The sequence below is a fragment of the Dictyostelium purpureum genome (assembly GCF_000190715.1).
Source record: "Dictyostelium purpureum unplaced genomic scaffold DICPUscaffold_44, whole genome shotgun sequence".
Classification (NCBI taxonomy): Eukaryota; Evosea; class Eumycetozoa; order Dictyosteliales; family Dictyosteliaceae; genus Dictyostelium; species Dictyostelium purpureum.
This window is the reverse complement of record NW_003519381.1, coordinates 51,744-65,321: the sequence shown is the minus strand read 5'-3', so window position 1 is coordinate 65,321 and position 13,578 is coordinate 51,744. Positions and strand designations below refer to the sequence as shown.

At 26.4% G+C, this 13,578-nt stretch overlaps 5 protein-coding genes across 5 annotated transcripts; 3 read left to right on the top strand and 2 right to left on the bottom strand.

Annotated features, from left to right (window-relative positions):
• Nucleotides 1-1,134: 1,134 nt before the first annotated feature.
• ABCB2 (ABC transporter B family protein) lies at nucleotides 1,135-5,454 on the top strand (the record flags this gene model as incomplete). Its single annotated transcript, XM_003285361.1, has 4 exons — nucleotides 1,135-1,441; nucleotides 1,527-2,931; nucleotides 3,012-5,056; nucleotides 5,135-5,454. 4 exons carry the CDS (start codon nucleotides 1,135-1,137, stop codon nucleotides 5,452-5,454), a joined length of 4,077 nt encoding a protein of 1,358 aa, XP_003285409.1.
• Nucleotides 5,455-5,579: 125 nt separating this feature from the next.
• Nucleotides 5,580-6,035, bottom strand: DICPUDRAFT_149279 (uncharacterized protein; the record flags this gene model as incomplete). Its single annotated transcript, XM_003285330.1, has 1 exon — nucleotides 5,580-6,035. One exon carries the CDS (start codon nucleotides 6,033-6,035, stop codon nucleotides 5,580-5,582), a length of 456 nt encoding a protein of 151 aa, XP_003285378.1.
• Nucleotides 6,036-6,939: 904 nt separating this feature from the next.
• On the top strand, nucleotides 6,940-8,867 carry DICPUDRAFT_93912 (uncharacterized protein). Its single transcript, XM_003285360.1, has 4 exons — nucleotides 6,940-6,996; nucleotides 7,068-7,209; nucleotides 7,275-7,675; nucleotides 7,739-8,867. Exons 1-4 carry the CDS (start codon nucleotides 6,948-6,950, stop codon nucleotides 8,755-8,757), a joined length of 1,611 nt encoding a protein of 536 aa, XP_003285408.1. The 5' UTR covers nucleotides 6,940-6,947; the 3' UTR covers nucleotides 8,758-8,867.
• Nucleotides 8,868-9,037: 170 nt separating this feature from the next.
• DICPUDRAFT_149277 (uncharacterized protein) lies at nucleotides 9,038-10,276 on the top strand (the record flags this gene model as incomplete). The annotated part of the gene is made up of 1 exon (XM_003285359.1): nucleotides 9,038-10,276. The coding sequence occupies one exon, from the start codon at nucleotides 9,038-9,040 to the stop codon at nucleotides 10,274-10,276; it is 1,239 nt and encodes a 412-aa protein (XP_003285407.1).
• A 924-nt stretch (nucleotides 10,277-11,200) lies between these two features.
• Nucleotides 11,201-13,458, bottom strand: DICPUDRAFT_76326 (uncharacterized protein; the record flags this gene model as incomplete). Its single annotated transcript, XM_003285329.1, has 2 exons — nucleotides 11,201-11,668; nucleotides 13,429-13,458. The coding sequence occupies 2 exons, from the start codon at nucleotides 13,456-13,458 to the stop codon at nucleotides 11,201-11,203; spliced, it is 498 nt and encodes a 165-aa protein (XP_003285377.1).
• Nucleotides 13,459-13,578: the final 120 nt, after the last annotated feature.

Below are 13,578 nucleotides of genomic sequence, written 5' to 3'. Positions count from 1 at the left end.
TATCGGATAACTTCATTTTTTTCTTTTAAAAAACCAATATATACCCATCACAAAAAAATTAATTTCTTTAAATAAATTAAATATATATAAATAAACTTAACCCCACCCATCTTTTTTTTAATTTTGTGAAAATATTAATAAAATTATTATTATTTTCTCATATTTGTGTTTTTTATTTTATAATTGTTATTTAAACCACACCCATTTTTTTTTTTTTTTTTTTTAAATTTTAATCTATAAATAAATTTTCATTTTTGAAGATCTATATTTTATTTATAATAAACAGTAAATGTTAAATTTACGTTTATCATATTTATTTGCATAACAAACACCTAATTCATTGTTTTTTTAAAAATACAACCTAATTTTTTTTTTTAAAAATTTTTTTTATAAATTTATCACACACCACATATTATGACTTGTAAATTAATGGTCACCTGCTTATATTAAAATATTAAAATAATACTTATGTGGTAGGGGTGATGGTGTTTGATTGTGCTATTTATTCAATAATGACGCACTCAGTTATTTTTATTTATTTTAATTTAATAATAATTTACCAAGAATTTTGTTTAATGTTTATTTATAGAAGTTAATTTTTTTTTTTTTTTTGTTTTTTTTTATTTTATTTTATTTTAAATCAAAAGAAATATTTGACATTTATTTCATTTATTTATTTATTTTAAGAAAGAGTTCTTATAATAATTATTTGTTTTTATTTTATATTTTTATTTTAATATAATAGTCCATTGCAAAAGATTTTTTTTTATTTTTTTTTTTAATTTTTTTATTTTTTTTATTTTTTTATTTTTTATTTTTTTTCCAAAAATTTATTTTTAAATTTTTAATAAAACTATTTATAACAATACCATTAAAAACGGTTATCAAATCGTCTTTAAATTTTAATTATTGTTTTATTTACGTTTAAATGTTTAAATAATAATCAATAAAATAAAATAAAATAAATTAACTAATCTAAAATAAAATCGATCATTTTTTAATTAATTTTGTGTGTTATTATTATTTTTTTTTTTTTAATATAATCACACAATAACTTTTTTTTTTTTTTTTTTGTATTTAAACTAACAATAATTTAATTTATAAATAAAGTAAAAATAAAAAAATATAAATAAAATGGGTACAGAAAATACTGAAGACGATTCAGGTATTGGTAGTAACAATAATAATAATGATAATGTTGTAGGTAATGACGATTTACCACAAAATAGTCACAGCGATTTACCACAAGAAAGGGAAGATGACTATAAAGATAGTAATAATAAAGATGAAATTCCTATGAGCAATATCAAATCAAAAGATATTGAACCAATGGAAACAACTCTCGATGGAAATGAAGTCGAAATAGTAAAGGTTGCCGATCCAAAGAAAAGCGATGATAAAAAAGAAGAGGAAGGTGTCGGACCACAAGTTCCATTTTTTAGTAAGTTATATTATAATATAAATTTTTTTTTTTTTTATATATTAATTATTTTTATTCATTTTTTATTTTTTTTAAAAAATTATAGAAATGTTTAGATTTGCAAATAAAGTTGATATTCTTCTTATGGTTTTAGGTACTTTAGGTGCAATGGCAAATGGTGTTAGTATGCCAGCTATTTCAATTGTTTTTGGTAGACTTATGAACGTTTTCAGTCCACAAAATCTTAACGATCCAGCTTTTGATTTAGTCGATGAAGTTACAAAGAATGCACTTTTATTCATTTATATTGGTATTGGTGTATTTGTATGTTCTTATATGGAGGTAACATTTTGGATGTTGGCAGGTGAGCGTCAAGCTGTCAGATGTAGAAAAGCTTATTTCAAAGCTATTTTAAGACAAGAAATTGGTTGGTATGATATTACAAAGTCAAGCGAGTTATCAACTAGAATCTCATCAGATACTCTTTTATTCCAAGAAGGTATTGGTGAAAAGATTGGTAATTTTATTCATCACTCCTCAACTTTTATTGCTGGTTTTATCGTTGGTTTCGTCAATGGTTGGCAATTAACATTGGTTATTTTCGCTCTTACTCCATTGATTGCTGCTGCTGGTGCTTTTGTCTCTAAAATGATGGCTGATCTTACTAAAGCCGGTCAAGATGCCTATGCTCAAGCTGGTGCTGTTGCCGAAGAAAAAATTGGCTCCATTAGAACTGTTTCTACTTTCTCTGGTGAGCCAGGTGAAGTTGTCAAATATTCAGCTTGTCTCAAGGAAGCCTTAAAGGTTGGTATTAAAAAAGGTCTCATGAATGGTATCGGTATTGGTCTTGTATTCTTAGTACTCTTTGGTACTTATTCATTATCATTCTGGTATGGTGGTAAATTAATTGTTGACAAACATTGGAATCCAGTACCAGGTAGAGATTGGCAAGGTGGTGATGTATTAACTGTCTTCTTCTCTGTAATTATGGGTGCTATGGCTTTAGGTCAAGCTTCACCACATGTTGCTTCATTTGCTAATGGTAGGGGTGCTGCTTACAAGATTTATCAAGTACTTGACCGTGAATCTAAAATTGATCCATTCACAACCGAAGGTCGTCAACATAACGAAATTCAAGGTAACATTGAATACAGAGGTATCTCATTTGCTTATCCATCACGTCCAGATGTTCAAATCTTTAACAACTTTAATTTATCAATTAAACAAGGTCAAACTGTTGCCTTAGTTGGTGATTCTGGTGGTGGTAAATCATCTGCAATTGCTTTATTAGAACGTTTCTATGACCCACTTGAAGGTGAAATCATTTTAGATGGTATCAACATTAAAGATATTAATGTCAATTGTCTTAGAAAAAATATTGGTCTTGTAAGTCAAGAGCCAGTTCTTTTTGCAACTACTATCGCAGAAAACATTCGTTATGGTAATGAAAATGCTACTATGGAACAAATTATTGAAGCTTGTAAAACTGCTAATGCTCACGATTTCATTAGGTAAATTATAAATAATAGATTTTATTAAAAAAAAAAATTATTACTGCCATACTAATAATATTTAAAATTTTTTAAAATAGCGCTTTACCAGAAAAATATGATACTCAAGTCGGTGAAAAAGGTGTTCAAATGTCAGGTGGTCAAAAACAACGTATTGCTATTGCTCGTGCTATGATTAAGGATCCAAAGATTTTATTATTAGATGAAGCTACTAGTGCTTTAGATGCTGAAAATGAACATTTAGTCCAACAAGCTATTGATAAATTAATGAAAGGTCGTACAACTATTGTTATTGCTCATCGTTTATCATCCATTGTAAACTCTGATGTTATTGCTGTCGTTAAAGGTGGTAACATTGTAGAACAAGGTACCCATAATGACTTATTTGCTCTCGATGGTGTATATACTACTCTTGTTAAAAGACAACAAAGTGGTGAAGACGAAGAAGAAAAGAAAAAGAGAAAGAAGAATAGAGAAGAAAAAGCAGCTGCTGAAGGTCTTAAGAAAGCTGAAGAGGAATCCAGTTCCGCTGTCACTGCTGGTGCTGATGTTGTTGAAGATAAAGATGGTAAAAAGAAAAAGAAAAAGAAAGAAAGATCAGTTCCAATTGGCCGTATTCTTAAACTCTCAAAACCAGATTGGCCACTCTTTTTACTTGGTTTCATTGGTTCAGCAATCAATGGTGCTATCATGCCAGTATTCTCAATTATCTTTTCAGAAATTTTAGAAATTTTCCAAGAGGTTGATCCAAATGAATTAACTCGTCGTTCTCGTAATATGGCTTTATGGTTTATTTTATTAGCTGTCGTTGCTGGTCTTGCAAATTTTGTTCAAATCTATTGTTTCACTTATATTGGTGAAAAATTAACATATAACCTTCGTAGACTTTCATTCAATTCAATTATTCGTCAAGATATTGGTTGGTTCGATTTAACAGAAAACTCCACTGGTAGACTCACAACTAATCTTGCCACCGAAGCTACTTTAGTTCAAGGTATGACCAGTCAAAGAATGGGTCTTTTATTACAAAATATCATTACTGCCGTAGCCGGTGTCGTTATTGCATTTGTTAGTGGTTGGAAATTAACATTGGTAGTTTTGGCTTGTGTTCCTGTCATTGCTTTTGCCGGTAAAATTGAAATGGATTTCTTCCAAGGTTTCTCTCAAAAGAATAAAGAAGCTTATGGTGAATGCGGTCAAGTTGCCTCAGAAGCTATTGGTGGAATTCGTACTGTCTCTTCATTCACTTGTGAAAATAAAGTTATCGATAAATTTGATAAGTGCCTTATTAAACCAATTAAATCTAGTGTTAGAAAATCAAATATTAGTGGTTTATCATTCGGTTTCTCTCAAGCTACTCTCTTCTTTATTTACACTCTTACATATTGGTATGGTGGTAAATTAGTTTCAGATTTAGAATGGAAGGCTTCAGATGCCACTCTTGCCGCTAGTTGTTCAGCTACAACCACTCCACCTTACAGTGGTTTCGATACTGAAGAAGTATGTATTAAAGCTTTCAATACCATCGAAGGTTTTGGTGCAATGATGAGAGTATTCTTTGCAATCATCATGTCTGCTATGGGTGTTGGTAATTCAATGGCATTCGCTCCAGATATGGCTAAAGCTAAAAATGCTGCTGTCGCTATCTTTGACCTCTTAGATCGTCACTCATTAATTGATCCATTCAATACCAAAGGTGAAACTCCAGCAAAATTAGAAGGTAACATCGAATTTAAGAACATTTCATTCAGATATCCATCACGTCCAAATAAAGTTATTTTCGAAGGTTTCAATTTATCAGTTCCACAAGGTAAAAAGGTTGCATTAGTTGGTGATTCTGGTGGTGGTAAATCAACCGTTATTTCATTACTCGAACGTTTCTATGATCCACTCGAAGGTACTGTTACTCTTGATGGTGTTGAATTAAAAGATCTCAATATTAATTGGTTAAGAAATAACTTAGGTTTAGTTGGTCAAGAACCATTCCTTTTCTCTGGTACTATTTTTGATAATATTACATATGGTAAAAAAGATGCCACAATGGAAGAAGTCGTTGAAGCAGCTAAATCAGCTAATGCCCATTCATTTATTGAAACTTTACCAGATGGTTATCATACTCAATTAGGTTAGTATTATATTATAAAAATAATAATTTAAAAAAAAAAAAATTAAAAACTAATAATATTTCATTTATATAATACAGGTGATAAATTTACTCAATTATCAGGTGGTCAAAAACAACGTGTTGCTATTGCTCGTGCTATTATTCGTGATCCAAAGATTTTATTATTGGATGAAGCTACTAGTGCTCTCGATTCAGTTTCAGAAAAAATTGTACAACAAGCTTTAGATAATGTTATGAAAGGTAGAACTACAATTGTTATTGCTCATCGTTTATCAACTATTATGGATTCCGATATTATTGCTGTCGTTAAAGGTGGTAAAGTTATTGAAATTGGTAACCATGAATCTTTATTAGCCCAAAATGGTTTCTATTGTCAATTAGTATCAAGACAAATTTAAAATTTTATTAAAATAAAGATTTTGATATTTAAAATTACTCATTAAATAAAATAAAAATAAACAATTATAATTTTTTATAAATAATAAATTTTATTATTTAGGTTGTTCTTTTTTTGTATATTGAATTACATTAATAAAATGTGTTCAACATATAAGTTGGCAGCAGATGAACCTCTTGCAACATAACCAAAGGTGTATGAAGCACCTGGGGCAATACCTTGAGCATAGTTTGGTAAATCCATAAGAGTAACACCATTTTCAAAAGTGCAGTGATCAACACCCCACATTTGATTATTGTTTAATTGAACAGCACTAGCAATGATGATGTCTTTGATATTTTGGTGTGATCTATTGGTGATGGTTACTTGAACTTGAACAGAGGCTGGTCCATTAACACCATCAGTCCAGTTATTTACAACTTTTTGTTCAATGACTAATTCTTCACAATGGTAATGGCAACCCCAAACACCTTTGTTACCAATACATGAGTGACCTGGAAGGCAAACGAATCTACCACATTGATTGGCTGAAACAGCTGAGATGGCTAATAAGGCAACTAAAAGGATAAGTAAGAATTTCATTTTGTTTTATTTGTTAGTTTTTTAAAAGTTTATTAAATTTAATATTTTAATAGTTTAATGAATAAAAAGAAAATATTTTTTTTTATTTATAGTTTTTTTTTTCTTACAAAACCATTTTTATAAAATTATTATTTATTAATAATTATTTGTTTTATTAGATAATAATTATTAAAAGGTCCCACAAAAATAATTCTTTAGATTCTTATGTATTTTTTTATAAACATTACTTTTTAGATATTTTTTAAATTCTTTGTGGTAAATTTAAAATTAAAAGTAAAAAGGAAATTGTAAATTAGATAAAAAATGTTGGAATTATAACAGGATATGAATAAAAATAACCAAATTTAAAAAAAAGTATTATGATATTATGATGTTTTAAATTACTATATATAATTCTTACATTTAATCGAATAAACTTTTATTTTTTTAAAAACTATAGTTTACATAAAACTATATTTTTAAAAAAAACTATAAAGAGAAAAAATAAATTTATTGTTTCAATTATTTTTATTTTTATGTTATTTTTTATTGTGGTGTTATTGTTATTGCAATGTAAGGTTTATAGTGGTGGGTTAAAAATTTTTATTTCTAATAAATTAGAAAAAAAAAAATTATAATAAAAAATGATTGGGGGGAAAAAAATTTATGATTATATATGGGTACATTTACAAATTTTTATAAACATGCTAACTGTTATGAAATTAAACTGTTATTTTTTTTTCTGAAACTATTTTGTGATTATTTTAATAATCTTTGGATAAAAAAGGTGTATCAGTTAGTATCTTTATAAATGAGATAAAAATTTTTTATTTAAAAATTAAATTAATTTTTGTTAAATTGAAAAAAAAAAATTATAAAAAGTTATCATTTTTATTTTTAATTTCATTATTTATTAATTTATTAAACAATAACATGTCAACAGAAACTAGTGGTGGTGTAACATCAAAAACAATATTAGAAGGTACATATTAATTTAAAATATAAATATTTAATAATAAAAATATTTGATATTAATTATTATTTTTAAAATAGAATATAATCCAATTCATCAAGTTTTTTCATCATTCTCAAAAGAAGTCGGTGCAGAATTTCCACTTGACGATCAAGATTATCTTTCATTAATACAAGCTGGCCTTTCAATGGTACCTGTATTTGGTGATTTAATTAGTAGTTGGTAAATATAATTTTTTTTAAAAAATAATATACAATGAAAAATAATTTATTAATTTGTTATATTAGTTTTGGTATTATTTGGGGTAAGTTTTTCCCAGCTGAGGACAAATATGTAACCAAAGAGGCTTTTGAAAAAAGAATTAGTAAGCTTTATCAAGATATGGAAAAGAAAATTGGTATAGCTCTTGATGCCCAAGCTGCTGATTGGTGTAATACAAAGTTCAAAACATTGTTGAAGGGTGGAGAGTTGTTTAAAGAGGCAATTAATGTTTATCTTGCAACTAAAAAGAAAGGAAACTACAGTGGAGCAGAAAAAATCAAAGTAGAAACTTTTATTGTTGCACATCATGCTGTATTTACCAAATCATTAAGTGATGCTTTAATATTTTTCTCCTCTGAAAAGTATGTAAAGTTTACCATCAAGCTTTATCTCGAAACTGCTGCTATTTATTTGGCTTTTCTTAAAGGTATGTAGTATTGTAAAATATATTACTTTAGTATATATAATTAAAATTTTTTTTATTATAAAGACACTTTAGTTTTTGGTAAAGATTGGGGACTTCCAACAGTTTATCTCGAAGGTAGTTTTGGTGTTAAATCTATTCAACAGAAAGTTCATGAGGCAACTGCTGATGTTTTTAAAACTTATAAGCTATTCATTGAAATTTTCAACAAAGATAAGAATCTTGCCGGTAAAATGCCAGATTGGAGTATTCTCGTTGCTACATATCTACATGGTGATATGACATTATATCCACACAGTGTCCATTGGCTTAAAAGACACAAATATGATCACGGTTTAACATCTTTCCTTCTCCCAAAAGATATAGTCCAACCACATATCTTTTCTATTGATGCAACTCAAGTTGGTATAATGTGCGAGGGTTTAACTCAAATTTATACAAACAAAATAAATGGCCAAACTTGCAATTATGTCATGAACACATATGATTATGCTTTGGTAAAAGGTATGGAGCGTAAAAAAACTTTAGTTTATTTTACATTATATGAAGAGGTACAAAGAACTTTAGCTTTCAGATTCTATATTTCAAATACTCAAGGAAACTACAATGACTTTGAGTTGACAGTTAGAGAATTGGATCCAGAAAAAGTAGATCAAAAGGAAAAACCAGGATATCACCCAGACGATGCATTTAAGATTAAGCTAAAGGAACACAAACAAAAGAAAATGAAAAATAGTAAACCATTTGTTTCACCATACGGCAATGGAAATATGGATATGTACCAATCAGATCCAATCACCCTTGAAACATCCAAGATTTATTATGTTGAGTTTATATCATCATCAGATATTAACCTTGGTTCTTACTATCACAGAGTTGATATAATCTCTGGTGCAGCTGTTACAGACAAATTAGCATATGAAGAAGGTGATCGTCCAATGATCAATGTAGATTTAGAAGAAGAAAGTTCTCTTATTGATTTTGCAAAATTAGGTGCAGAGTATGATGCCGCAGAAGCCATGTTTTTAGCAAATAATGCCGTAGGTTCGGTTGTTAGCGGTGTTAAAGGTCTTTTTGGAAAATAAAACTATTGCTTCTTTTTTTTTATTTATATTAATAAAAAACTCATAAATAAAATAATTTTTTTTTAAACATTATTTTTAATTAAAAATCACATTGTTTTAAATCCAAAACCAACCACTATTCCAGTTTTTAATTAATATTATTATTTGAAAAAAGAAAATATCCCAAAAAAAAAGGTGATGTGCTAAAAAAACAAGAAAAAATAATTTTTTTAAAATTTAAAAAATTCATAAATAATAATAAATTTTTTCATTTTTTTATTTTTTTTTTTTAGTTTTTGAAATGATAAATTATTTAAAAAGTTTTTTTAACTATACAAATATATTAAATAACACAGATAATAACAATAATAGTTACAATAATAATAATAATTACAATTGTAATAACAATTACAATAATACCAATAGCGACAATAACCACCATTCAATACCTTGCAATAATGATGAAATTCTTTTTGATACAGATAAAGTTTTCATAAAAGAAATTAATAATGTAGTCACTTCAAACTTTGAAGAATTGTTTTTTTTAGTATTTAGAAATATGTATTTAAGAAAAGAAATAGAAAATCACTTAAAAAAATTCCAAACAGTTTCAGTAAAATCAAAAAAAGAATTATTAGAAATCCCAAACAGAAGATATATAGCTAAATTATATTATAATATGAACCAAGTTATCAATGAAGGGGATATACCATTTGGTGTACAGGAATTGGTTTTTTCAGGACATTTTAATAAAGAATTCGATAAAAATGTAATTCCATCAAGTGTAAAATCAATTAATATGGGTTATTGGTTTAATAAACCATTAAAAAACCTACCAGAAGAATTGGAAACATTAATACTAGGTAATGAGTTTAACCAAGAGTTATTTGAAGGCTCAATACCATCAAGTGTCACCTCTCTAACATTCAGCGGTAAATCTAGATATAACCATCAGTTTAAAGTGTTCGATATACCGCACAAAGTCAAAGATTTAACTCTACCACACAACTATGATAAAGAGATCACACCCATAGGTATAATTCCTCAATCAGTAAGATCACTTCATATGGGTTACTATTATGATTCTCCATTGGTATCTGGTACCATTCCTGATGGAGTTACTCATCTTGTGCTATCAGAAAACTTTAACCAGCCTCTTAAAAAAGGAACAATACCCCCAAGTGTAACCCATTTAGTATTTGGCCAGCTCTTTGATTCAGATATAGCCGTAGGTGCAATTCCACCGTCAGTTAAAGCTATTGTACTATCCAAATTCTTTAATCAACCACTCTCTATTGGTGTATTACCTAGAGGACTTGAAAACCTTGTTTTTGGGGAATGGTTTAATCAGCCAATTTCTCCAGGTGTTATCCCATCAACTGTTAAAACTCTTACATTTTCCGATTGTTTTAATCAAAATTTACCAGAAGGCACAATCCCATTAAGTGTAATATCACTTACTGTGGGCAACTTTTTCGATAAACCATTTCCTCAAAAATTAAATAAATCAATTAAAATAAATGGTGGTTTTAATTATTAAAATAAAGTTTAGTTTATTGAAATATATCTATTTATTTATTTATATTTGTTTGTCTGTTTGTTTCTTTGTTACTTTATTTTTTTATATGTTGTGTCAATTTCAAATTAATGTTTTAATATATTAAAAAAAGAAAAGTTTTTGCAAAAACTCTTTCATTTTTGGGGTGAGTGTTTATGTAGTTGTTTTTAGTATTAAATGTTATGTCAGTTCCCCATCCTCTACGTTCTATTGATTAATTTTTATTATTATTGTTTTAACTTTTTTTCTATTTTTTTTAACCATTTTATTTTATTTATTTTAATTTTTAATTATTATGCTCCTTTTTTTTACTTACATTTAAATTTTTTCATTTATTAAAGTTAAATATGGATTGAATGAAAGAACCTATCATTAACTAAATCAAAACACTATATACAAGCATTGGATAATGGTTTCATTTTATGGGGTGGAGGAAACAAAAAATTTCTTATCAATAATTTATATTTTTTAAATTTATAAATCATAAAAATTAGAGTTTCGCCCAGAAAAGAAAGTAAAGCGCCAACAAATACAAATTTTTGTAAAAAAAAAATAAATAAAAAAAATTTAAAAAAAAAATTTAAAAAAAAAAAAAAAAAAATTTATTAATATAGATTTATTTTATTGGAATAAGATTAATTTATTGACTTATTGATTAATTGATTTATTGATTTATTTTATTGGAATAAGATTAATTTATTGATTTATTGATTAATTGATTTATTGATTTTTTTTTTTTTTTTTTTTTTGGAAATATTATTTATCACTTTCACTTTCACTTTCACTTTCTAAATCATTAAAAGAAACTTCATTCATATTTTTTTTACTGATTGGTCTGTATAATAAATCACATGAAACAATAAATACAACTGTTTTTATTATATCTTCAAATTTATTCATATCGCCTCAATATTGACCATTAATAATGGCGAATGATGTAAATCGACCAAATAAATTTTCTAAAATAGATCTTTGAGAATGATGAACTTTATTAAATTCTCTTTGAGAAAGTGTTAATGAACTTGGGTTTCCTTTATATGGAGTTAAAAATACATCATCATATTCTTCTTGGATATATCCTTTATCTGTTAATATTTTTTCTCCATTTGAATTTAATCTCATAAATTCAACTATATTCTCTACATCAGGTATATCTTTAACACTACCATCAAATGGTTCACCCCCATATACAATGTTACCTGAAAAATCACACATAAAAGTAATTTTTTTACTATGAACCTTGTGTGTAACATTATTTTCCGTTTTTTGACTTTTTGTTGGTCTTCGAGTTTCAAAATAGGTTGAATCTAATGAGGTAAAAACTACTCTATCATTTATAATTAATGGACGTTGTTTAAATCTTTCTTCGATATCCTTTAAAAAAAAAAAAAAAAATTAATATTTTATTATATTATATTATATTATATTATATTATATTATATTATATTATATTATATTATATTATATTATATTATATTATATTATATTATATTATATTATATTATATTATATTTTTTTATATTATAATTTTTTAAAACTTACAAAATAAATATATCTTTTTAATTTAATGAACAACAATTTGAAACAAGAAATTGTTTTATCAATTCTTCTTTTTATAGATGTTTCAGATGTTTTGGGAATTTAATTATCGCCTCTGTTCTGTTTGGAAGAGATTTATTAAAATTATTTATAGTCTTCAAAAATTTGAAATATATTGAACGTTTAATATATTTCAAAAAAAATTATTTTAATAAATCAAAAGCACCACCATAAAAATCTAAAAAATCAGAGCCATCAAAGACATTACACAAAAAAATAGAAGGTTTATATTGTGTCTTTGATGGTTCTGTTGCTTTAGATTTTTTTGGTGGTGCTTTTGCTACAAGTGTTTATAAAAATATTCAAATTATGTGATTAATGAACAATTACAATTTAAAAAAGAAGAAGTTAAAGATAAGGTTTATAATAAATTTCTTCTTTTTAAAATTTTATTTGAAATATATAAAGTTACGGAAAAACAGAGTAAAGAGGATGAAGATGATGCAAAGAGGATGAAGAGTGTGAAAAAAGTGAAGGGGATGAAGAGGATGAAATATTTTTTAATGATTTAATAAATTACGTAAAATAATAATCTGTGCCATTGTCGCGGAAAAAAAAAAAAAAAAAAAAAAAAAATTAAAATATGAAAAAAAAAAAAAAAAAAAATAAATTAAAAAAATTTTAAAAAAAAATTTTAAAATATAAAACTGTGGATATATGTAAATAATTCAAATATTAAACATATTCATTTTTGTAGTAATGTAAAAGACTCAATAAAATTATTTTATCTTGTTATTTAGTTTTAATTGGGGAGGTGATTCAAGCAAATTTGTTTAATTTTTTTCATACCCCAATTTAAATTTGGTGGAATATTGGGGGTTTAGCCTTTTTTTAAAGGAAAATTTTTTTTTTTTTTTTTTTTTTTTTTTTTTTTTTTTTTAAGTGAAGATGATTCTTAATGATATATTAAGTCATCAGTTTATTGTGTTTGGTATGTGTTTAATGCTTATATGAGTTTCGAACCCGGAGCGGTAATAAGCGAAACATCTGTTAAGTTCTGACAACTATCGCGAATTTTTTTTTAAAAGATTTTATCTTCCATGAGATTTTAATAGACCAAAAAAAAAAAAAAAAATATTCAGAGCGGGAATCGAACCCACGACCTAATCCGTGTTAAGGATTCGTGATAACCAACTACACCATCCGAACATTGTTATAAAATTGTAATATATGACCCCCATAAGGTTTGAACATATAAAGTAGGAGTTCAAATTAACTAGAAATTTCCCTTTTGCTAAGTTGGTCACCTCACGCCTTAGTTGTGCATAGTGGACTTTATTACAAAATCATTAAAAATTGAGTTCTAAGGGATTATAAATGGGGAAGTAACAGATTATAAAATACAAAAGATAAGCTTTAAACCAAAAAAAATATGTAAACTCGATCAATTAACAATAAAATACCTAATAATAATAGATGAAATAATTGCCGATTCAGTGAAGAAAATGAAACAAAGCATCATTGCGGAAGTTTGGACTGATATCAATGGTATTAACCTTTGCTCCATTCAAATAGAAAAATTAAGTCAAAAATACGTGGTTAACGATTAAACAAAAAAAAGCCATTATTGAAAATGCCGGCAGGAGAAGCTTATAATTATAAAACACTTCAAAGAGATATTGGACCAACAATTAGAAGATAATCTAAAAAAAATAAATGGAATTGATCCAAAATACAAGCAAGGG